This window comes from Hippocampus bargibanti, linkage group LG17 (genome assembly GCF_051943395.1).
Source record: "Hippocampus bargibanti isolate YZ-2025 linkage group LG17, ASM5194339v1, whole genome shotgun sequence".
NCBI classification, from domain to species: Eukaryota; Metazoa; Chordata; class Actinopteri; order Syngnathiformes; family Syngnathidae; genus Hippocampus; species Hippocampus bargibanti.
In genome coordinates, this window is record NC_142750.1 from 725050 (window position 1) to 750264 (window position 25215).

General features: G+C 44.4%; 2 protein-coding genes across 3 annotated transcripts in view; one reads left to right on the forward strand and one right to left on the reverse strand.

The window, feature by feature from the left end:
* Nucleotides 1-21154, forward strand: LOC148885081 (neurabin-2-like). 2 transcript variants are annotated; one of them, XR_016117993.1, is made up of 16 exons: nt 1-139; nt 3449-3817; nt 4286-4491; nt 4851-5171; nt 5870-6517; nt 9176-9308; nt 10647-10767; nt 11545-11649; nt 11758-11893; nt 12744-12893; nt 14284-14337; nt 14412-14543; nt 15484-15581; nt 15665-15761; nt 16043-16455; nt 21026-21154. XR_016117993.1 is itself a non-coding variant. In XM_089018025.1 (15 exons), exons 2-15 carry the CDS (start codon nt 3526-3528, stop codon nt 16094-16096), a joined length of 2547 nt encoding a protein of 848 aa, XP_088874151.1. In that variant the 5' UTR covers nt 1-139; nt 3449-3525; the 3' UTR covers nt 16097-19528. The 2 variants fall into 2 exon arrangements, 1 of the variants encoding a protein (XP_088874151.1); XM_089018025.1 differs by lacking the exon at nt 21026-21154 and having other exon boundaries at nt 16043-19528.
* Nucleotides 20243-25215, reverse strand: part of LOC148885082 (phosphoribosyl pyrophosphate synthase-associated protein 2) — a 10249-nt gene continuing 5276 nt past the window's right edge. The window contains exons 3-11 of the mRNA XM_089018026.1: nt 24854-24906; nt 23866-23932; nt 23612-23784; nt 23420-23535; nt 22572-22627; nt 21862-22010; nt 21709-21779; nt 21488-21634; nt 20243-21180 (exon numbers count right to left, since the gene is read on the reverse strand). Of these exons, the coding sequence (XP_088874152.1) occupies nt 21022-21180; nt 21488-21634; nt 21709-21779; nt 21862-22010; nt 22572-22627; nt 23420-23535; nt 23612-23784; nt 23866-23932; nt 24854-24906 (991 nt within the window). The 3' untranslated portion in view covers nt 20243-21021. The remainder of the gene's footprint in view (nt 21181-21487; nt 21635-21708; nt 21780-21861; nt 22011-22571; nt 22628-23419; nt 23536-23611; nt 23785-23865; nt 23933-24853; nt 24907-25215) is intronic.

Here is a 25215-nt window from a genome sequence, read left to right on the forward strand (position 1 = left end):
CGAGACGAGGAGGCGGAGAAGAAGAAGGAGGAGCAGCAGAAATCCGCCACTCGATCTGTTTCGCCAGCAAGAGGACGCGGCGGCGGCGGCACGAAACGGACGATGGACTGAATTCTACCCAAGAGAACCGCATGTTAAGGTACGGCGAACCGAGCGAGGCTTGTCGGACGCTTTCGGGGTTTGTGCTCTCTCGTCGAGGGAAGAAGAAAGGAAGGAAGCGACGCGGTTCTCCAAGCCACCCAGCGGGGCCTGGCTCTCCTTTAAGCCCGCCTGCGGGTTCCTAAACCGGTGCCGGCGCCCACCGTTTGTGTCGCTGTGCGTGGATACCGAACGTGCCACCCGCCAGGTGCTTTGTCTCGGGCTGGCCGACCTCTTTTGTTTTGTCTTCGCGCCTCGCATTTAGGGATGCTCCGTTCTTTAGATGGACTCGTCGATTGGGGATGCGTTCAACAATAAATCGGGCACAAAACCACCAGACCAACGTGTAGGGGGGTGTGATTTAAAACCCCGACGTGTACGATAGACGCCGACAGCCGGGTGGTCGCCCAAAACCTGAAAGTTCGCCATGCCAACGCCGCCAGACGTTCGGTATGCCTCTGCCGGAGGGGGGAAGCTCTTATTTTTTTTAATTTTTTTTTTTTTGCTCGAGGCCGTCTGGGCCTCCGCGTTTCCTGCACTTGTGCGCGGAATTCGAATAGATGTAGGCATTGTGTTGCCACAATGTGTCTTGTGTTCGCTGCGATGTCAAAGTCGTTGTCATGGTCATGCCTGCCCCGGTGGCAGAATGGCAAAACAACCAAATGGTACAGGAAGGGGCTTCTGAGGCACGGCGGGCGCGTTTGCTTTCGTCGATTTACTGTGAATTGACGTCGGGTGACTGAAACCGATGATTGCAGCCCCCGCACCCCTTTAATTATACACACGCGGGGTGAGTGAAGACGACACGAGAGGTGGCAAAACAACACGTCGACCGTGCTTAGCTAGCAATGCAGATGTACTCGGCTTGTCCCCTCGGGCTAAAAACAAAACAAACCTCAGGTAAAACCGATTCAAGTGTTGACATCGGTGAGAAAAAAAAGACAAAGTCTGACACGTAAAATCGAAACTGCGCCGATACTCCCAATACTTTTTACTTCTTATTTTGAGAAATTAGCTGATGCTATGTGGAACTGTCGCGGCTTAGAATTGAAGCGGATTTATGTGTGACAGGAGATGTGAGACAATCTCTTTTCATCAATGGATGCTACAGCTGGCTGCGTGTTTGCTTTCAACATTTAGCTTGTAATACGTGCACATTCCACCATGACGTCCCTGATCCACTGCTGAAAAGGATGCTTTGATAATAATAATAATAATAATACATTTCATTTAAGCGCATTTCAAAACTATCTAGGTCGCTTTACAGTCACAGGATATTTTTTTCTGTGGGTGAGCAGTGGCACACATGCGCCAGCGTTCACTCAACCCGGAAGTTCTTTCATTATTAGAATGAATAAACAAACCGATAAATAAATACATAAATATATATAAACAAACAAATCCTCCCCTCTTTCATCTAGAACTGCTTCATGTCACAGAGAGGGTACAGCAAGTGCTGAAGACCAAGGCCATGGGTGGCTAAGGGTGTTTCTGTGTTGAAAAACTTCTCTTGATTTGGATTATGTGAAGAAACTAGCGTGGGACAGTGTGAGTGAGGGTATTATCACCGAGAAAGCACAGCAACTTCACTCTGATATCATCAAGAGGCAACTATATCAACAACCATCACAAAGGTCAATAAAACCACTTTATTATCCAGTATAGTTTATTGGTATATTTTGTGTAGTTTCAAGGCTTATTTAGTAGAAAATTATTTTTTATGGGGACCCGGGAAAGGATTATTCTCATTTTAATGGTTTCTCATGGGAAATAAATGTTTGCACATTCGCAACTTGGCCGCTTTCATGCCGTCTTGACCACCTGACCTCAAACCAAAAGAAAGCGGTCGTTCCACAGTTGTCGTTTTTGGACATTTAAAAAGTTATTTTGCTGACGCTTGCTCTTTTCCGTGCGCGCCCACGAAAAGTTCACGTGATCTTTGTATGAGAAGCTTCTGCTTTGTCACGGCAGGATCACAAGATTCGTGTTCGCATGTGAGCCCCAAGCTCGAGGGTGGCCAAAGCAAAAAATATCAAGGATATCGTTTACAGAAATTAGTAGAGCGTGTGTGATTGATTTTTTTTTTTTAATTATTGTTATTATTTTTATTAACTCATTGACTGCCAGACGGTGTGCAAAAAGGTGTCCACTCCATTGCCAGGTTTTTTTTTGTCATTGTCACTCCAATTCCAGGACCCACAGAATATTGACTTTCAGGACTACATAAACATTCAATGCAGCGTAAAAAAACATAGAATAGATTGTCTTCTTTCATCAGAAAAAAAGTAAATTCCTAAATTATATGGGTCTGGAATTATCTAAGCTTGAAATGGGGGGTGTCTATACAAAAAAAGTGCTGAAAAAACAGCTGAAAATGTAACAAATCGCTAACATGGACAAACGTCTATTGGCTATATAGCGAGCTATTTGGCTAGCTATCTAATGGCTATTTGGCGAGCTATCTAATGGCTATCTAATAGCTATCTATTAGCTGTCTAGATGGCTGGCTATTTATCTAGCTAGCTAACTATCTATCTATTATCTAGCTAGCTAGCTATCTAAATGTCTATTTGCTATCTATTAGCTATCTATAAGCTGTCTAGCTGGCTGGCGAGCTATCTAGCTAGCTATCTATTATCTATCGAGCTAGCAATCTAATAGCTATCTAATGGCTATCTATTAGCTATCTATTAGCTAGCTAGCTTTCTATCTGAGTTACTTCGGGGTTGAGTGAACGCTGGCGCGTGTGGCTGCTGCTGCTCACCCACAGAAAACCTTAACCTCTGGCTGTAAAGTGACCTTGAGAGTTTTGAAAGGCGCGTATAAATGAAATTGATGATGATGATTATTGTTATTATTATTCCATTCAGAGTTGTTATTTATTCTACTTTCCCCTATTTCACACCAGCTTTTAATCAAGGATATATTTGGTTTGATGTTTTTATGACATCATCAATGCATTAGATTAGAGAGCGATATGATTTTTTAAAATTTGTCATAATATTGTTGACATCGCTGCTGCGTTGATCAGCCAGCCCTAAACACTGATTTTTGAGCATAATTTGTAATGTTGAATGCGACGAGGAAGAATTGGAACATTTTGGAAATCTTTTGGGGGTGGAGGAGGGTGGCTGTTACCGAAACGTAACGGGAGCAACCATCCTCGGAAATCCTGATCCCGATCAATAACCGATTCAGCCTTGATAACCAATACTAGCGCAAATATGTTGAACGAAGGCAACAACGGCGACTGAAGGAATGGAAAGCCGCCGTCGTTCATTCAAGTTTCTCTTGTCTTTCCGCCTCACAGCTCACGTTGCACGGCCATGTTGCCGCCTCCATCGCCGTTAACCCGATCTTCGTCGGCGCCCCTTTAAATCGTCCACCATGATGAAAACGGAAGCCGCCTCGGCCGCGCCGGAAAACGCCGGCGGCGGCGGAGGCTCCAACGTGCGAAGCGCCTCGCCGCATCGAAACGCGTACGAGGCCGGGCTGGCGGCGCTCAAGAAAGCCGCCGATCACCTCAATGGCGGCTATGACCCCGCCTCCAAACCGCCGCCCCTCCCTCGGCCAAACGGGAGAGGTCGGCGCTACGGGTCAAACGTTCACCGCATCAAGAATATGTTCATGCAGATGCAGTCGCCGGGGGATGAGGAAGACGGCGGTGCCAAAGTGATTGGTAAGTCAAAAACAGATGCTCCCCTACATATGAACATTCAACTTACAAACAATGGGACATACCAACACTTTTGTAGTACCATATGTAGTATTCTCTCCAGTTGTAAATGTACATATCTCTATATAGAGCATACATTTTAGTCAATGTTTTTTGCTAAGTGATATACAGAAGCTCCCATTCGAGTTACAAACAATGGGACATTCCAATATTTTTGCCGTAGCACATGTAGTATTCTCTCCAGTTGTACAATTCCATACCTTTGTTGAGGTCACTTATACATACTTATCTAAAACTTATATAAACCTTAAACATATTTATATAAGACTTAAACATTTATTCCATTCAACATATAGCACTGAAGCAACTTACGAACGAGCGTTCGGAGCGTATCTTGTTTGTAAGTTGAGGAGCATCTGTACACATTATTTTTCTGATATTTGAAGAAACTAAGCGTCCTATGACTGTCAGGAACCGAGCAAGAAGTCAAACTGTCCCTACCGAGGGCTTCGAGCCTGAACGAGAACGTGGACCACGGCGCCCTGCTGAAACTGGGGGGCGGCGTTTCGGAGAGGGTCAATCGTTTCGACAGCAAAACGGACGGCGAGGGCGCCGCTTGCTCGGGATTGTCCAAACTTCAGGAAACCAGGAGGATGTTTGAACAACGGACGCTCCAGGTCAGAAATGCCCATCGTTTTCCTTTGATTTGACGTCGACCTTAACGACGACCTCAAGGACCTGAAAAGGAGCAGAACACGACTACGACTGTATTTTGCGGTGTGGAAGGTGTACCCAAAGCAATCTTTATTTTCTTGAAAAGCAAATTTCCCCATTGTGGGACGAATAAAGGTATTCTGATTCTGATTCTGATTCTGATGACACCGGTCGGTGCGCCTTATAAGAAGTCATATTGAGCCGCCACATTATTTTGTATTTGTTATTAAACTTGACCATTCATTGGGGGTGCACCTTTAACTCCGGAAAATACGGTAAATGCGCATGTGAGATGATGTCGTGTTTTTGCTGCCCCCTTCAGGAGAAACAAGCTGCTACCAACAGGATTTTGCTGAAAAAGGAGCGAGCTTCGGGTTTCCAAGACAGCCGCTTGGACGTGGTGGCTCGCTTTAATGGCTCCACCGAAGCTTTGGACCGCTTGGACGAGCCGCCTCTTCCCGCTCCCGTTCCCGCCGCCGCTTTTGGGCCCGCCGAGGCCGTCAGCCCCACCGTCAGCCAACTCAGCGCAGTTTTTGAGAAGGCGGACGTCCACAACAACCTCGACCTCCCCAACCGGCGCTCCAGACCCGCCCCGGCGCCCAAGCCAAAACTTCCCGCCAAATCGGGGCCTGCGAGGACCCACGTAAGGACATTACCCTATTACTAGGAGGATTAGTATTAGTATTAATAATATTGTTAGTACAGTAAAGTCTTGTTATATCGATATTCAAGGGAGTCCGAAAAAATATCGATATAACCGGGACTATCGATATATCCCATATCGATATAACGAGACTTTACTGTATTAGTATTATTACTATTGCTGTTATTAGTATTACTTTTATTTTTAGTATTGTATTTTTAATATTTTTAGTATTTGTAGTACGTATTATTAGTATTTTGCCAGAGCCATCGATGGATTGTACATGAAACAAATTTTGAATGAGAATAATAATTACAATACAATACATTTTGATTTCTCCAGCGCTTTCACAACAGCTGGAGCTGCCAAGTGTATTTTAGCCACTTGCACGCATGCCATTCTTGAATTAATTTGGGGTTTCTTTTTTGCGGGGGTGCCGATCAAGCGCTGGTCAGACCTCTGGCAATGCTTTTCCCTACCACGAGGGGGCAGGATTTGCCTTTTGTCCATGTTAGCTACAGCCGTTGTTAAAGCGCTATAGGAATCGATATGGATGTCTTGTATTTTGTATGGCCGCCCTCATTTCAAGCCCAGATAACTCCAGCCCCATATAATTTAGGAATTAACTGTTTTTTTGGGGGTTTTTTTTCCGATGAAAGAAGGGAGTCTAAGGTGACGTTTGTCTGACTCGCCGGCAGGTGAAAGCCCCCCCTGCGAGTCAGGAGGACGAAGACGTCGTACCGGGAAGCGCTGAAAACCCGGCGACGGGGGCGGAGCCCGCGGATCCGCCCCCGCCGCACCACGCGGACGGCGCGGAGGAACGATTGCAACTTTCGGGGGATCGGCACTCGGACGACACGTCCCCGTCTCGGGCGGAGGCCAAAGCCGATTCGGAATGTCAGCCGGCGCTGACGGAGGACAGGGGGTCCAGTACCGGGTGCGTGGCCGTCTCGGGGGCGGAGCCTCTGGCGGCGGCGGAACAGGATTGCTGTCGGGGGGACGTGGAGGCCGGCGGCAGGTTGGTTCAAGCCGACGTCCACGCTTCGCTTGAAAACGGCGAGAAGGAGCCGCCGGCTTTGGAAGTGGCGGAAGTCGAGCGAGATGAGGACGAGGAGGACGTCTCCAGGAAGGAGGACTACTCGGAAGGGGACCTGGTGGACGTGAGCGCCTACAGCGGCCTCGGCGGCGAAGACGACTCCGCTGGCAGCCAATTGGACGACGATGACGAAGAGGAGGACGAAGAATACCACCCCGAAAGCAGCTGCACCGAAATCCAAGGTCTTCCCCAGGAGGAGGAACCCCAAGGAGCCAATCGAAAGATTCGATTCAGCACCGAGCCCATCAAGGTCAGTTTGCAGCTTCTCAGTCAAATATTTGCTATCGATTAGCTGACTAACTCGCTCGCTAGCTAGCTATTAGTTATCTATTAGCTAGCTAACTTGATCTATTTGAGTTATTCCCGGTTGAACGGGGTCACCGATGCTGGCTACCTAGCTAGCTATCTATTTGCTAGCGATTATCCATCTAACTAGCTAGCTAGCTATCTATTAGTTATCTATTAGCTAGCAGGCTAACTTGATCTATTTGAGTTATTCCCGTTTGAGGTGCACGTGGCTGCCACTGCTCACCCGCAGAAAAACTTATCCTATGACTGTAAAGTGACCTTGAGAGTTTTGAAAGCCGCTTATAAATGACAATTATTATGATTATTATTTTTTTTTTCTGTACCAAAATAGCAAAAGTACTCCACACGATAACAAACCACACCTGCACTGGGCCTGCTAGCGCGTTGCAGTGCCGAGCGCAGAATTAAAGTTGGTCGTAAGTCGGATGTTATCTGTATAGGAGCTGCTGTAAAGGCAGCCACTCGCCGCGGCGCCATCTAAAGCAGTTTCCGCACCCTCTTTGTCGTATGAAGCAGTTTTAGACGATAGAGGACAGGATCAAAGCGTCCTTTTCACCAGTGGATCAGGGGCGTCATGGTGCAATGTGCATGTCTGCTACAAGCTAAATGTTTAAAGCAAACACAGAGCTGTAGCATCCATTGACTAAAAGCGAGATGGTCTCCCATCTCACGTAAATCCACTTCAATTCCTAGCGGCGACACTTCCACATCCGCATTATTTCTAGTTTCAGTCCCTCAAATCTGAAATGATTGCGCACTCTCCAGAGCGCCTCCCTGTTTGTGGCCCCAACTCGACGGCGCTTGCGTTGACGTGTGCTGAATGGCCAACAAGGCCGCCGATTGTGAGTGTGAGAACGGCAGTTGGAATGCGGCTGGGCTTGCCCGTGTTTGTTTTTTTAACCGGAACGCACGTGCTAGCACGCACGTACGTACGTACGCGCTAGATCTCGACCTGCTCACTTCCAATTCGTCATTTGGAGAGGTTGAAATTTGCCAACGGAAAATTTGCTGTATTTGGCCAGACATTAAAATGGTTGATGGTTCACTCGGTCTCGTCTTCCACGTGAATACGAGGCCAAGTTTTTCTTGCTACTATGCCTTGTCTTCGTTTTTGCGTGTACAGTGATACCTCAGCTCACAAACTTAATTGGTGTGTGTAAGGCAAAAAGTTCATCTTCCAAACATGCATTTCCCATAAGAAACCATTAAAACGAGAATAATCCGTTCCCAGGTCCTCATAAAACATCATTTTTCTACTAAATAAGCCTTAAACGTACTTAAAACTCAACCTTATTTTATGTATAATAAATGTGCTATTGTATTGTAATGAAAGAAATAAACTACTGTATAATAAAGGGGTTTTATTGACCTTTGTGATGGTCGTTGATGTAGTTGCCTCTTGATGATATCCGAGTGAAGTTGCCATGCTTTCTCGGCGATAATACCCTCACTCACACTGTCCTTTGCTTTTTGTTAATCCAAATCAACAGAAGTTTTTCAGCCTCTTCTATTGCCTGAGGCCGTTGCTTAGACAACACAGAAACACCCTTATCCACACATAGCAATGGCCGACTTAGCATACTGGTACTGGGACACTAAGTCACACAAACGCACACCTTGTTGGATCTCCTTCTTCTGATCTCCTTCTTCTGCTCGACCGTCATTTTCTTTTGTGTCTTCTTTGGTCTTTTTCGCTCCCATAATAGCAAAAGTACTCCACTTGATAACAAACCACGTCTGCACTCAAAGAAAGGGGGTGCTGAAAACTAGTCCGCCAGCCATTGTGGCACTCCATGTGTTTCCCGAAAACTCGTTCGTATGCCAAGATTATGTTCTTGCGAATTTAATGTTCATAAAGCGAAAACTTTGTAAGCTAAAGCGTTAGTAAGCTGAGGTATCACTGTATCTTCTTCTTTTTTTAAATTCAGCTTGTTTGTTGATTTTTTTGTTTTGTTTTTGGCTGTCACCATGGAAACATGGCTGACCCGATGAGTCCGTGTTGGCGGGCAGGGCCAACGCTGACGCCTCATTACGCCTGCAAACGTGGGTTGCGCCGACGCACATCCGCACTACGACAAAGTTACTCAACGGGAAGGAAACGCCGCAACAGGAAGCCGTTGAACCATCCTGCACTCCAACCGTATTTGTGTCGCCATGTGATGAATTATTACAATAATCATACATTTCATTTTATAAACCCCTTTCAAAACTCTCAATGTGATGAATTATGTATCCCACGTATCATCGCTGTGTCTATGACCAACATATTAGCATGTCTATCAGACAGACAAACAGGGACAGGGAGACAGATGGGGGGAGAGAGAGAGGGAGAGAGACACCCTTGCCAAAATGGCACCAGGCAAAGGTTGCCAAGGAAACCGAGCCACCTGATGATGGAGACGGTCATCGGGAAGACGGATGCTCTTGGCCTTTTTCGGCAGCCGGTGGGAGGAGTTAAGAATGGCACAAAATCGGCTCAAATGCTGCCATACGATTGGCTGGCTGCACGTCACATGTTCATGATGAGCGGGTGCTGTGAGGTCAAAGGTCACCTGTCAAAGGCTTGAGATCCTAAACAAACGTTGACCCCCATCTGTAGGTATTCACCACCTACTGCAACGAAGACTACGACCGGCGGAACGATGACGTGGACCCCATGGCGGCCTCGGCAGAGTATGAGCTGGAGAAGAGAGTCGACAAGTTGGATCTGTTTCCCGTCGAGCTGGAGAAAGGTGAACACGCTACAATAAATATCAACATACACTGATAACTCAGCTCACGAACATCATTGGTTCCCAGAAAGTGTGTGTGAGGCAAAAAGTGTGTCTTCCAAATATTAATTTCCCATAGGAAACCATAAAAATAAAAATAATCTGTTCCCTGGTCCCTAATAAAACCTAATTTCCGACTAAATAAGCCTTAAAACTACACAAAACATACCTTATTTTATGTATAATAAATGTGCTATTGGATTGTAATGAAAGAAATAAACTACTGTATATTAAAGTGGTTTTATTGACCTTTGTGATGGTCGTTGATGTTGCCTCTTGATGATATCCCAGTGAAGTTGCTGTGCTTTCTCGGTGATAAGACCTTTTTGTTTTCTTCAAATGTACAGTGATACTTCAGCTCACAAGCATAATTAGTTCCCAGAAAATGTGTGTGAGGCGAAAAGTTCCTCTTCCAAACATTTATTTCCCATAAGAAACCATTAAAACGAGAATAATCTGTTCCCAGGTGCCTAATAAAACATAATTTTCGACTATATAAGCCTTGAAATTACACAAACTATACCTTATTTTATGTATAATAAATGTGCTATGGTATTGTAATTAAAGAAATAAACTACTGTGTAATAAAGTCATTTTATTGACCTTTGTGATGGTAGTTGATGGTTTAATAGCTTCCTTGTTCTTAAGGATGGTAGCAATGTTGGACTTAGCGTACTGGTACGCTAAGTCACACAAACGCACACCTCGTTGGTGTTTTTTCATTGATCTCCCTCTGCGCTATTGTAATTTTCTTTAATGTCTTCTTCGGCTTAAAGCTAGCCTGTGACGGGGTCTTTTTCGGTCCCATAATAGCAAAACTACTCCACTCGATAACAAACCACATCTGCACTCAAAGAAAGGGGGTGATAAACTTGTCCGTCATCCACTGTGGCGCTGTTCGACCGTGTGGTTTGGTTCGTCCGCCGAAAACTAGTTTGTGTGCCAAGATTATCTTGTCGCGAATGTAATGTTCGTGATCTGAAGCGTTCGTCAGCGGAGGTTTTTTTTATTGTGTATTTTTTTTTTAGCATCTTTGAAAATAGACGATTTCATGAATGAGATCCTTTCGCTCGGTAGCGGATTTAGTGGCTAAACGCGGATCCGTCGTCGTTCGGCCAGCGACTCGATGATCCCATTAGGAGATTAAAGTGAGCGGAGATTAGCCTCGTTAGGGTTGTAATTGTGGTTCTGATGGAATTGAACTAGCAATCGCGCCCCCAAGCCACGAGGGAATCAAAACAAAAAACAAATGAATTTCCAAATGAAAGCAGACAATGATGCCGTGTTTGTGTCTTTCAGACAGCGACGGTCTGGGAATCAGTATCATCGGAATGGGTGCGGGAGCCGATATGGGTCTGGAAAAGTTGGGAATCTTCGTCAAGACGGTCACCGAAGGTGGCGCAGCACAGCGAGATGGCAGGTAAAAGGAAGGCTTGGAGGATCTCAATGGCACGCATGCGCGCGCACGGTGACATAGAAAAAGTTAAGAAAAAAATTACTGACTGGTTGTAAAATGCATAATGTATTTTTTTTTTAGTTAAGTAAATTTTATTTTATTTGAAATATTAATTAGATTTCTTTTTGGTTTATTTTAAAGGTTGACAATTTATTTTTTTAGATTTCATTTTATATAATCTACTTTATTTTACATTTTAATTTTATGTTTTTGTATTCTATTTTTTATACTTAATTTAATTAAATTTTAAATGGAAGTTTACATTTTTTATGTATTTTTATTTTATTTTACATTTTAATTAGAGTTGTTGTGTTTATTTTTTATACTTCATTTTATTCTATTTTAGATTTTAATGTGAATTTTTTGTTTGTTTTTATATTTTATTTTTTATACTTCATTTTATTCTATTTTAGATTTTAATGTGATTTTTTTTTTTGTTTATTTTTTTAGATTTTCAATTTTTACTTTTTATATTTTACTGAAGTTTTAATGTGAGTTTTTTGTTTACTTTGAATCTTTTGTAATGTATTTTTTATATTTAATTTTATTTTAAATTGTAATTTGAAAACTTTCTTAATTTAATTTTTATTTGATTTTTTTTTTTAATTTTGTATCTTTTGTCATTTATTTTGTTATATTTAATTTTATTTCAGATTGTAATTTGAATATATTTTTTTACTTTATTTTGTTTAGCGTTTGTTTTTTTCTTCGTATGGCTGCCTTGATGTTTGTTTGCGTTAGGGTCCAAGTGAACGACTTGATTGTGGAAGTTGACGGGACGAGCCTGGTGGGCGTGACTCAGAGTTTTGCCGCCTCCGTCCTCCGCAACACGTCGGGAAGCGTCAAGTATTGATCTTTCTTTCTTTCTTTGTCACTTTCTTGCACGGACACGTCCGTCCGTCCGTCCGCCCGCGTTTGCCTGACGTACGTACGTGGCCTTTGCTGCCGTTTCAGATTTGTGATTGGTCGGGAGAAGCCCGGCGAGCAGAGCGAAGTTGCTCAGCTCATCCGACAAACTCTGGAGCAGGAAAAATGGCAGCGAGAGATGATGGAGCAGCGATACAAGCGCTACATGGACGACGACGACCAGGTCGGACCAAACACAGCCACGTTCTACTTAGCTGGCTAGCTCTTGGCTAGCTGCCTAGCTATTTTTACCTATCCATCAGCTAGCTAGCTGATAGCTGTCTAGCTGTTGGCTATCTATTAGCTATCCATTCGCGAGCTGGCTAGCGATTGGCGATCTGGTTATCTATTTGCTATTTATTTGGTATCCATTAGCTAGCTAGCTATTAGCTGACTGGCTGTAAGCTGGCTCGCTGTTGGCTATCTGGCCATCTATTAGCTCTTTATGAGCTATCCATTAGCTAGCTGGTTACCTGTCTAGCTGGCTCGCTGTTGGCTATCTGTCGATTTATTAGCTATCTTACGCGCAGAAAAAAAATATTCAACTGTAAAGTGTCCTTGAGAGTTTTGAAAGGTGCTTGTAAATGTAATGTATTATTATTTATCTATTAGCTAGCTGGCTGGCTGTTAGCTGGCTAGCTGTTGGCTATCTGGTTATCTATTCACTATTTATTTGCTGTCCATTAGCTAGCTATTAGCTGGCTCGCTGTTGGCTATCTGGCGATTTATTGGCTATCTCACCTGCATAAAAAAAATATCCCGTGACTGTAAAGTAACCTTGAGAGTTTTGAAAGGCGCTTAAAAATTAAATGTATTATTATTATTATTATTTGTGGGAGTTTTTTTGTGACGTTAAAAGTGGTAGAATGACGTTTGACGGGCTCGAGTTGAAGGCAATGTGGGCTCAGTATTCTTGCACGCAGTCCATTATCGCCACCTAGTGGTCACTCGAGGTCCACTCAAATTATTTCGAAGAAAATCAAGCGGCAGTTGCCATTCTAACCTCACTCCTTTGCGGACAAAATGTCTCCTAGACGGGCGAATACGCCACGGACGAGGACGAGGACGAGGAGATGAGTCCCGTGTTCCCAAATTCCATCGAGGTTTTCGACCTGGCGGAACACCAAGAATCGCTGTCGCCCGTCGAGCAGGACCCCGAGAAGTTGACCCACAAATTCAAGGAGGTACAAAACGAGCACTTTTTTTTTTGGGTGTTTTTTTTTTCTTCCTCAAATGATGTAAAATGACTCCCCAATCGTAGAATCCGTCTGCTCTTCAAGAGGAAGGAGGAAGTTGAATAGATGTCGCATCGCAACCAAAGACGTGCAGTCAGGAGAGTCCAGAGCAGTAAAGTCAAAGCAAATCAGCATTCAATAAATGTCTTTTTTTTTGATTGAATTAGCCTTTATTAGTGTCGCAGTGGAGAAAATGACATTTCGCAGCGGCAAAAGTGAGGAAAGGGAAGGAAGAAGTAGAAAAACGTCATGGGACGTCATGATGAAATGTGCAAGCTAAATAATGAAAGCAAACACAAAGCTATCGCTATTCTATATTCTATATCTATTGACAAATAGAGATGGTCTCACATCTCCCGTCCGACGTAAATCCGCTTCAATTCCAAGCGGTGGCCGTTCCACAGATGCATCAGCGCTCCTTTTCAAGCTATTTCCAGTTTTAGTTTTTTTGTGTGTGAAAAAAACAGGAATATCCTGTAAGGGGGTCAATTTACAGTAATATGCAAGCGAAAGGAAAGGAAGAAGTAGAAAAACAAAATACAGGAGCTGCTGCAAAGGCACTCTTACGGCACCATCTTGAAGTCAAAACAACAAAAAACAATGTGAGACAACACAAAAGACAGTCATTAAATCTTTGCTATTTATTAACTATTTAACTAACTAGCTGGCTAACTATTAGCTATCTATTTAGCTAGCTAGCTATTAGATACCTATCTAGCGATGTATTAACTAGCTATTAGCTATCTAGCTAACATTCTCTATTTGAGTTATTCCGGGTTGAGTGAACGCTGGCGCGTGTGGCTGCCGCTGCTCACCCACAGGAAAAAACTGATACTGTGACTGAAAAGTGACCTGAGTTTTGAAAGGCGCTAACTTATAAATGAAATGTATTATTATTATTTGCTAGCTATTTGGTGTCTATTCGCTAATATTATTAGCTATGTATTATTAATACCAAATACAGTAATCCCCCGTTTATCGCTGTTGATGGGGCCCAGAACCCCACCGCAATAGGTGAAAATCAGCATTTACCTTTTGTCCATGCTGCCCCCATTTCAAGCTCAGATAACTTAGGAATAAACTCTTTTTTTATGACAAAAGAAGAGAATCTAATGTTTCTTACGCTGCATTGAATGTTGACGTAGTCCTAAAAGTCAATCTTCTGTTGGCCCTGGAATTGGAGTGACAATGACAAAAACCCTGGCACTGGACTGGACTGGACACATTGGAATATCACGTCAACCTGATCATAATTTTTTTTTTTAAAGCGGTGATCCTTTTGCGTCGTCGCTAACCGCTAACGCGCGTTTAAAGCCGCTGGTCTGGTGTCTACTTGCAGCTTCAAATCAAACACGCCGTCACCCAGGCCGAAATTCAGCTGCTGAAGAGGAAGGTGAGATTCCATTTGCGTCCTTGCGTTGCGTTGGAGACGCCATCTTGGCTTCATGTTTTGCGCCCCACTTTCAGTTAGCTCACGCAGAGCAGGATAAGTTGCGATGGCGAATGGAACGCTCGCAGCTGGAACAAAGCATCCGGGACAGTAAAGAGAGGATGGAAAAACTGGAGGGTTATTGGACGGAGGCCCAAACTTTGTGTAAGGTAAGACGGAACCGTTGCAAAGGTACAGTGATACCTCAGCTTACCAACGCTTTCGCTTTACAAACATTACATTAGCGGGAATATAATATTGGCATACAAACTAGTTTTCGGTGGACGAACCAAACCACACGGTGGCTGGCGGACTAGTTGTCCACACCCCCTTTCTTTGAGTGCAGACATGGATTGTTATCGAGTATTTTACTTTTATGTACTTTTGTTGTTATGGGACCGAAAAAGACCCCACCACAGGCTAGTGTTAAGACAAAGGAGACACTAAAGAAAATTACAATTGATTAGAAGGAGGAGATAATCGAAAAACACCAACGAGGTGTGCGTTTGTGTGACTTAGCGTCCCAGTACCAGAATGCTAAGTCGACCATTGCTACTTGTGGCTAAGGGTGCTTCTGTGTTGTCTAAGCAACGGTCTCAGGCAATAGAAGAGGTTGAAAAACTTCTGTTGAGTTGGATCAACGAAAAGCAGTGAGCACAGGACAGTGTGAGTGAGGGTATGATTGCCCAGAAAGCACAGCAACTTCACTCGGATATCATCAAGTGGCAACGACATCAACGACCATCACAAAGGTCAATAAAATGACTTTATTACACTGTACAGTTTATTTCTTTCATTACAATACAACAGCACATTTATTATACATAAAATAAGGTATGTTGTTTGTCGTTTTCGGGCTTATTGAGTAGAAAATTATGTTTTATTCTCATTTTAATGGTTTCTTATGGGAAATAAATGCTTGGAAGACGACCTTTTCACCTTTTACACACTTTCTGGGAACCAATTAAGTTTGTAAGCTGAGGTCTCACTGTATACAGGCTATTGGTGACATAGAAGTCACAGAAATAAGTTGAATTTGACCAAAACAAGCAATAAGCATTGATGGAAACCTCTAGGCACCCAAAAAGCCCTTTGTAAACATTTTTTTAGGCAGTGGATGAGCATCTGAAGGAAACTCAGGCCCAGTACCAAACCCTAGAGAGGAAATACAGCAAAGCCAAGAGGATGATCAAAGAATATCAGCAAAAGTAAGAGCGGAAAAGAAGAAGTAACGGCCCGACGGCAAGATGACGTTGACGCGGCCGTGTTTGTTTGCGCGTGCGCCTCGTAGGGAACTCGAGTACCTGAAAAAGGAGGCGGATCAACGACAAGCCGAGGAAGACGGCGAGGCCTCGCATCAAGAAGAGGCGCAAAACTTGCACCAAAAGGTACAGCAACTTTATTAGGTGATGTAGTGTTGTCTGTCTGTCTGTGTGTAGTTGTGTGTGAAAGTATGTGAGAGTGAGTGTGTGCGAGAGAGCGTCGGAAGCGATGCTTCACCGTCGTCGTCGTCGTGTTCCCACTTTGTTCACGTTCATCTTTCATCAATAAGAAAAAAGTAGCGTCACCACCAATGCATATGTGAACCGGCCGCTGCTTGGAATTGAAGCGGATTTACGTATCACAGGAGATGTTAAAGCTAATCCGATCCAATCTGTTTCTTCCTTAGATTAGCGACCTGGAGATCCAAGTGGATGCCCTGAAGCCCCCCAAGCCCTCCTAGATCGCCGTCCGGGAAGCAGACGGACGCTTTGGGAAGTCGTGGCCTCTCACCAATCCCAGAATGCACTTTGTGTGACGCCCGCAATTTTCCTTGCGCGTCCTCCCGGCGGCGGTCTCGGCGCTCCACCAGGAAGGCGGACGAGGCCTCCTGGCGCTTTGTTTCCAGAGGATTTATTTTGGCGTCCCACGCGCAGGAAGTGCTTTTCCAAAGCGATGGGGGACTTCGACTCCGCGGGGGGCGGAAAGACAAGTCGAACGAGTACCAACCGTGGAGCAAAAGCGATGAGGGTCGAAGGTCAAAGACGCCTTCAAGCGGACGACACTGAATTGTTTTCAGCTTGTCTAGCCAACAGCAATCAGGTAAACGTTAGCATTTTCACGATGGCAGCGTGACGTGACGACGTCCTGGTTTGTAAATATTCTTGACTTTAAAGGACAACCGACACCATTTTTTTTTTTTTTTTGGTGTCCTAACTGACATCAGAAAAACGTTTGATCGCATCTAAAATAGCCAAAATACGCAGGATGATATTTTGAGTCAAATGCAAAAACACCAATGAAAATGACTTCAAGTGTCCCAAAACTGCCACAAAATGAGCTCGGAAACTGGGGAGATTCAGAAGGTCCCGCCCTCTTGTTCGTGACATCACGTCATGATACTCCTTCACAAACTGCCTTGCTCCAGAATCAAAACAATGGCTTCAAAGAGTTCAGATTCGGAAAAAGATGCTTTCTTGTTACTCATTCAGTTATAATAATAATACATTTCATTTCGAAGCGCCTTTCAAAACTTTCAAGGTCACTTTACAGTCACACGATACGTTTTTTTCTGTGGGTGAGCAGCGGCAGCCACACGCGCCAGCGTTCACTCAACCTGGAAGTAACTCAAATAGATAAAAACTAGCTAGATCGCTAATAGATATGAATATGATTCAAATAGTTCTGAAGAGGAAAGCATCAATGTTTGCCATCGATGAAAGAAGTCCTTCCGTTGTTATTTGAGCCGTCTGGACTTCAACGTAGCGTCCCAGAAAATGCATAAGATGGCGCACAAGCTATATGCGCTGGAATCTTTGTCAAATGCGCTAAGTAGAAGTCATTTTACAAATGATGGATTCAACTTGTCCGCAGGTGTCGGTTGTCCTTTACGTGTTAAATTTAGCGACGACTTGGATGCTGGAATTAAAAAAACAAAACGTTTTTTGGCGCGTCATCAAACACATCAGAAATATGACAAAACGGTACCGTCTTTGTTTTTCAGTGTTTTAAACAAGTCGTCAGACAAACTTGAGAATAACTAGCAGAGGGCGGGGCTTGACAGCTCGTTTTCAAGATGTTCAGGTTTCGTACAAAAGTGTGTTTGTTTTGTAACTAAAATTTGAGCCCCCCCGACCCACGGCTGAACGTTTGGTCGCCAACGACGTTCCGGTTTGATGGGATTTCTAGTACAGGTAACATCCAACTGACGAGCGAGTTCCGTTCCGACCAAACCGTCGTAAGTCGAAATCCATTCAAAATGTTGAAGAGAGACTCGGAGGCTAAATGACATGCAAACTCCGCCCCCTCTGGTGCCATTACACCGTCGATTGCTGTGCGAGTATGTGACATGCTGGCTGGCCAAAATTGTTGTACGCGTTGCAGCCTGCTAGCGTGTTGCGGTGCTAGGAATAGAATTAAAAAGATTACAAAATAGGGTCTGGAGGTCATGGTCGTAAATCGAGCTGGTCGTAAATCGGATGTTACTTGTATTTAGTTCGACAAAGTGTTCAAACAGTGCTAGGATTAGCGATGGAGTTAATTTTGTCGGCCCCCAGATGGCTCCCGAGCTCATCTTTTTGTATTTGGAGTACAGTGACACCTCGGTTTACGAACGCTTTAGCTGACAAACTTTTCGCCTTACGAACATAAAATTCATGAGAATATAATCTGGGCATGCGAACTAGTTTTCGGCGGAACAACCAAACCACGCAGCCACGATGTCTGGCGGACTAGTTTTCCACACCCACTTTCTTTGAGTGCAGATGTGGTTTGTTTTCGAGTGGAGTTCTTTTGCTATTATGGGACCAAAAAAGACCCCGCCACAGGCTAGTGTTAAGCCTAAAAAGACATTAAAGAAAATTACGGTCGAGCAGAAGATCATCAAAAAACACCAACGAGGTGTGCGTTTGCGTGACTTAACGTCCCAGTACCAGTATGCTAAGTCCACCATTGCTACGTGTGGCTAAGGGTGTTTCTGTGTTGTCTAAGAAATGGTCTCGGGCAAGAGAAGAGGTTGAAAAACTTCTGTTGATTTGGATGAACAAAATGCAGCTAACAGGGGACAGTGAGTGAGGGCATGATTGCCCAGAAAGCACAGCAACTTCACTCGGATATCATCAAGAGGCAACTACATCGACTATCACAAAGGTCAATAAAACCACTTTATTATCCAGTACAGTTTATTTCTTTCATTACAATCCAATAGCATATTTATTGTACATAAAAATAAGGTATATTTTGTGTCGTTTTAAGACTTATTTGGTCGAAAATTATGCTTTATGGGGACCTGGGAATGGATTATTCTCATATTAATGGTTTCTTATGGGAAATAAATGTTTGGCAGACTAACTTTTCGCCTTACACACACTTTCTGGGAACCAATTAAATTCGTAAGCCGAGGTATCACTGTATTTAGTTCGACAAAGTGTTCTGACAGTGCTAGCATTAGCGATTGCGTTAATTTTGTCAGCCCCAGATGGCTTCTGAGCTCATCTTTTGTATTTGGAGTATCAAGTCATTTCCTGTATGGGTGCAGAGATAGCGTATCACAATTACTGTTAACAGATATTTGTTGTGTGTATGTAGAAAAATACATTTTTTAAATCTATCGCTGCACTTGTGCTTCTTGAGTAGATTTGAAGTTGCCACTGACTTTAGCGAAAGGTTGCAGTTGATTTGCCTTGTTAGCTCCTTTTTTGCCTTGTTGTTTTTGTATAGCTTTAATGATGCGGGAAGCTTTTTGCGCATCGCATTCCGAAAGTACGGCGAAATCCTTCCGAAGATTCTTTCCATCGTCACATCCTTTCACAACATCCCCCACGTCTGCTTCAATATGTCGTGTCAATACTCAGGGTGGAAGGAAGTAAAACTGGAAAATTTTGTCGCGCGATCGGGACCAACCTGAGCAGATGTAAACAAAGTTTAGAAACGCAGCTAAACGCTACATTGTTGTCAGCGTGCTTCTTTACCCAAATGTCCCCCCCCCCCACGCATGGCTTAGAACAAATTGACGGAATAAGAGGGGTGCCATGTCGTTAGCCGAATGAATGCTAGTTACGAGTGTTACGGTGCCAAACAAAGCGTGCGTTCGGTAGCGGGTGTCGCCGCGGTTGTCGGAACTGACACCTTATCAGCATTCCAATAAACGTGTTGGACTACAACAACACAAACAATGCGCTTTTCTGTCATTCGTGTTTGTGATAGATAGATTTGACAGATAGCTAGGTGATGAAATGATGTAGATATATAGATGAAATAGCTAGCTGATATAATTTGACAGCTAGCTAGGTGATAGCTAGCTAGCTAGATACAATAGCTCGCTGATTGATAGATTTGACCGCTAGCTAGCTCGATCGATATGGATATAGATAAAGTAGCTAGCTAATATAGATTTGACAGCTTGCTGGATAGATAGATGGATTGATAGCTAGCTGCTGTCAAATCGATTGCTACCTGATACCTAGCTGATAGATTTGACAGCTTGCTGAATAGATAGATGGATCGATAGCTAGATAGATAAAATAGCTAGCTAGCTGACATAGATTTGCCAGCTGGCAAATCTATAAATACCTGATACCTAGCTTGCTAGATAAAAATTGTGAGATAGCTGATAGATTTGACAGCTAGCTAGCTAGATAAAATAGCTAGGTAGCTGATATAGATTTGACAGCTTGCTGGACAGATGGATCAATAGCTAGATAGATAAAATGGCTAGCTGGCTGATATAGCTTTGACAGCTTGCTAGCTAGCTGTCAAATCTATAGCTACCTGATAGCTAGCTAGCTCAAATAGCTCGCTAGCTGATAGATTTGACAGATAACTAGTTAGCTAGCTACTTAGCTAACTAGATTAATAGGGAGATGGATATGAACTAAGCAAAGACAAGTGGTCTTTATTTTCCCGTTTAATCAGTTAGTGCTGACAATAAATACAAAAAATTTTGGGAGCTCGTCTGTCAAAGTGAGCAGTCAAGAAAAAAATCAAATAAGATGTTAGACGTCCACGTCGCGTTGATGAACTCCTGAGGTATCTGATCGTGGCGGGCGATCAATGCATCAATGAGCCTTTGCCAGATTATCAGCGACGAGCTTTGACATCCACCGTTTTGAGAACTTGGTGACATTGCAGATCATCAAACGCAAGGAGGTGATTGAGTAGATAATGGCAAAAAAAAGGGTTCCATTGGTCAATTCGTGCATGGCTTCTAGAGCATCAGAGAAAGCTACCCGAAAAAAAAAACTACAAAATAAATTTAAAAAAAACAGGTCTATTTATTCCAGTTTATATTTAGCAAGTAGCAGATTTGACCCCAGTTGAAATGGCGGCAACAACACACAATTCGATCCAGCTGGAAGGACGCATCAGTAGCTTGTACAATAAAATAACAAAAATAAATAAAAAAGCAACAGGAAGTGGCCAAACGACTTGCTGAAAACCTGATTGATGACAACATCCGCCCTGACTGATGGACGTTGGGTGGACGGACGGGCGAGTGGCGGGCGGGGTGATGACGTCATCACGGATGACGGTGAGCGACTGCGTAATCGCAACCGCCGGACTCACGTGTGCCTCATTTGATGAACACGACACACACTTTGAGGTCTGACAAGGCAAATGGCGTGGAACAGTGTGTGTGTGTGTGTGTGTGTGTGTGTGTGTTGGAATGGTTCAGTCGTCCACGCCGATGTTGCGGAAAAGATAGGACATGGACTCGCCGTTGTGGATGCGTCGGATGGCCTCGGACAAGATCATGCTGATGTCCACCGTCTTGATCTTGGGGCACTGGAGCTTCTGCAGTTCGTGAGGTATCGTGTTGGTCACCACCACCTTCGGTTCAGGGAAGAAGTCAGCGAAAAGCAATGCAAATGCTGTTTGTCTACAAGTGCTATCCCACAGTTGACCAGCAGATGGCTGTGCTTTATGCCAATATGTTTCCTGACTCAAATAGCTAGGTAGCGAGCTAGACAGCTAGCTAGCTAGCTAGCTAATATGTTCTTTGTTCTATGTGTGAGTCCGCCCGCCGTAAAAGTTGCACGCCCCAGGCGTCCGGGCAGATGTTATTTCAGACACTGATATTTGACAATCAAGCCGACTTTGACGAGGCAAAAGATGGCCGCTCGTCCAACGGACGCACCTCGTCGATGGCGGACTCCTCGATGAACCGCGGCGCGTCGCAGGAGAGGATGCCGTGCGTGGCCATGATGAAGATCTTGTAGGCTCCCCGTTCCTTCAGCGTCTCCGCCGCCGCCACGAAGCTGTCCACGTCGTCGATGATGTCATCCTGCGGGAGGAGGAGGCGGCGGTCAAGACCCCGCCCCCTTTTTTAAAGCCGGCCGCGTCCCGTTTCTTTCTTACCACTATGATGGCGATGCGCCCGCCGACGTCTCCCACCACGGTGATGGGGGGCTTCTCCTTGGGAATCAACACTGTGACAAAGAAACAATGAAGAACTAACTTCCTTTTCACCATTTCCCCCCGACAGAGTGGCGCCTCCCGGATGGTCATTACGTGGGATCTCCATGCTGGGATGGATGGCTCCGGCGGTCTTGACGGTGGGCGGCGAGTGGCGGCCGTCCACCTGGTCCGACTCGGCGTCCTGAGCTTCGCCGTGGATCACGGCGATTCCGAGACGGAGGCGCTCGGCAAACGATTGGGCCCTAAATCGCCGGGAGGAGACGAAAATCTTTCGGTGAGACCTCGGCTTACGAACGCTGACAGAAACACAGAGCTGCAAATAAAAAGAGATAGCCAGACGACGGAGAGAAAACACAGTGAAATGTGGACTCGTTTCAACTTTATGGATAGTTCAAAGGCAGAGTGTAGACTGCAAGGTTAAAATATCTCATCAATCAGGCTCCACATATAACCCGCACAAGCAATCTGTAAACTTGAAATGATCGCAGAGAAAGCACGGCAACTTCACTCGGATATCGTCGAGAGGCAACCTGGAAGTTCGTCATCCATTGATGATTTCAAGGCTCGCCACGAGAACTTACACAGTCTGACTGGGAACCGATTAAGTTCATAAGCTGAGGTATCACTGAAAAAAAGCCTTGAAATGCTGAAATTGTGCTAACTTTGGAGCAAAATGAGTCACGCGCGACAGGATTTCGTTTCTGCCACGAAATGTTCAAAAAAAGGATTTGGCGTTCAGCGGCGAGTGGATTTCGACACGGATGGCGGTTTGAGTGTGAGCGCTTGACAAGAGATGAACCGACCTTTTGGCAGAAGCCGGCGATTTGGCCACAATCACAGCATTCCTGTAGTCGGGGATCTGGAAGGGCAAATTTTGGGGGGAAAAAAAAATCAGGCAGGCAGACAGAAGAGAACAAAAAAGTTAGCATTAAAAAAACAACAACGTTTTGACTCATTTTGTTTTGTTTCTGGTGTCGCAGACGGTCTTCAACACGACTGCCCCATGGCAGATTTTCAAGTGATTGTTTAAGGGCACCAATGACCTCGCCCGGAGGTCACCAAGGTCAACGAGATGAAGGGAAGATCCGCTACTAAGCTGCAGTAAAAGGTACGATATTCCTACTCAGCAGATGGACTATGAGGAATCTGGCTGCCGCTGCTCACCCGCAGAAAAATGATCCTGTTTTGAAAGGCGCTTAGAAATTAAATTTATTATTATATACCGCTGCTCACCCGTTCACTCAACCCGGAAGTCAATAGACAGAAGGCTAGCTAGCCATCTAGCAGATAGCTAATAGATAGCCAACAAACCCGGAATAACTCAAATAGAGAGAAAAGCTATCCAGCTAGCTGATGGATAGATAGATGATACTAGTGCAGCGTGTTCTACTGCGGACAAATTCCTTGTGTGTTCTACAGACTTGGCAATAAAGATGATTCTGATTCAGATAGATAGATAGCTCAATGTGAAATCTTTGGTTTGGATTTTATTAGCATCATGGCACTTTGATTTGCTTTTGCGGGCCGAATAAAATGATGCGGCGGACCAGATTTGGCCCCTGGGCCTTGACTTGGACACCTGTGATATAAGGGATTAGCCAGTTAGCTGAATAGAAAGAGACCTAGCTAGACTTTGCTAATGGCGTTTTACCTCTTCTTGGATGTACTGCAACAAGAAAGGCGACGCTCGCAGGTTGTCGACGGGGATATTGAAAAAGCCTTGAATCTCCTTCTGATGAAGGTCCATGGTGATCAGGTGGGTGAGACCTACACAACGCCATGACTCATCACGCCGCCGTTGGGATAGCGTAGCAAAACAAAAAAGCAAAAGCATGCGACGGACCTGCTTTGCACATCATGGAGGCGATCAACTTGGAGACGATGGAGCCTCTCTTTCTCATCTTGCACTGTTTACTGTAAGGGAAGTAAGGAAGGACGCCCGTGATGCTTTTAGCGCACGACGTCCTGCAGGCGTACACCAGGATCAGCATCTCCATAATGGTGGTGTTCACATCTCTGCTCCAGAGGGAACAAAAAAGGGGCAAGCAACATTTAGCGTTTTTCACGACCGGATTTCACGGCGGACTCGGTTCCTACTTGGACACGGTCTGAATGACAAAGACGTCCTTCCCTCGCACCGACTCCTGGATTTGGACTCGTGTTTCTGTGGGAATAACAAAGAAGGAACACGGGAAGGAGATAAGAGCAAGGCCTTCAAATGCCTTTCGGGAGTCTGCGGTCTTTCCATGGAACTAGTATTTTAAAGTATGAAAAATGTGACCAAAAAAGTCAAATAATAGAGTGAAGTATTTCTTGAGAAATGGCCCATCCAAGCATAGATCTCAAAGCTAAGGCCCGGGGGCCAGATCTGGTCCGCCGCATCATTTTATTCGGTCCGCAAAAGCAAATCAAATGTGTGAAATTCCATCAAGCTTGCTCGAGTCTGAAGCAAAAATCTCAAATTGTCCAACCATAAATTGTTCTTCTTGACTTCAAATTTTAAGAAATACTCATTATTAATATTCATTAACTCATTCGCTGCCATTCCCGGAATTTATTCGGGAATTGAAAAGCGTGACGTGGAACACCATTCCCGAATTTGGTCGGATTTAGTTTTTTTCTTCCGATAAAGCGCTGGTCAGACCTCTGTCAATGTTTTTTTTTTTCCTTCCGCGAGGGGGGCAGCATTTGCCTTTTTTCCACGTTAGCGCTTTGGTACAGCTTTAGCTGATGTTTAAGCGCTACATAAATCAATATGGATGTGTTGTATTTTGTACAGCTGCCCCCATTTCAAGCTCAGATAACTCCAGAAACATAACTTAGGAATTAACTCTTTTTTTATGACAAAAGAAGAGAATGTAATGTTTCTGACGCTGAATTGAACGTTCATGTCGTCCTAAAACTGAATGTTCTGCGGGTCCAGCAATTTGACTGACAATGACAAAAACCCTGGCACTGGACTGGACCCATTTTTGCACATCATCTGCCAGTCAATGATAGTGAACTATCAATAAAGTTGTAACGAGTCCAATCACCCCGATTGAGTTTGTGTGGAAATGTATTAGCTCGGAAGACGTGTTTTTACCTCTGTTAGCTTCCTGGTACACTTGCACCTTGCCTAGCTCCACCCCTAATCGCCTGAGAGAGAACAAATAGGGAGTTAAGAAGTTCAGATCACGGATGGATGGAAGTTGTCTTTGAACAGTCGTTATGGAGACAGAAAACAAATTCCGTTCAGCTATCGGCGATAAATAACAGCAGACGTGGAACAATGTTTGCTTCCTCTGAATTCAATTTGCTAACTCGCGCTGGAACAAGCTGAGCAAGGGAGACAAAATGGAGCCCAAATAGCTATGTTCTGTCTATTAGCTATCTAGCTGGCTATCTATGAGCTAGCTGGCTAGCTTTCTATCTATTTGAGTTATTCCGGGTTGAGTACACACTGGC

Bases quoted from the DNA above. Each gene is read 5' to 3' on its own strand.
- LOC148885081 (XM_089018025.1), top strand. From the start codon at position 3,526: ATGATGAAAACGGAAGCCGCCTCGGCCGCGCCGGAAAACGCCGGCGGC. The intron at 10,768-11,544 runs GTAAAAGGAAGG...TGTTTGCGTTAG, and splicing joins GCAGCACAGCGAGATGGCAG to GGTCCAAGTGAACGACTTGA. The intron at 11,650-11,757 runs GTATTGATCTTT...CTGCCGTTTCAG, and splicing joins AACACGTCGGGAAGCGTCAA to ATTTGTGATTGGTCGGGAGA.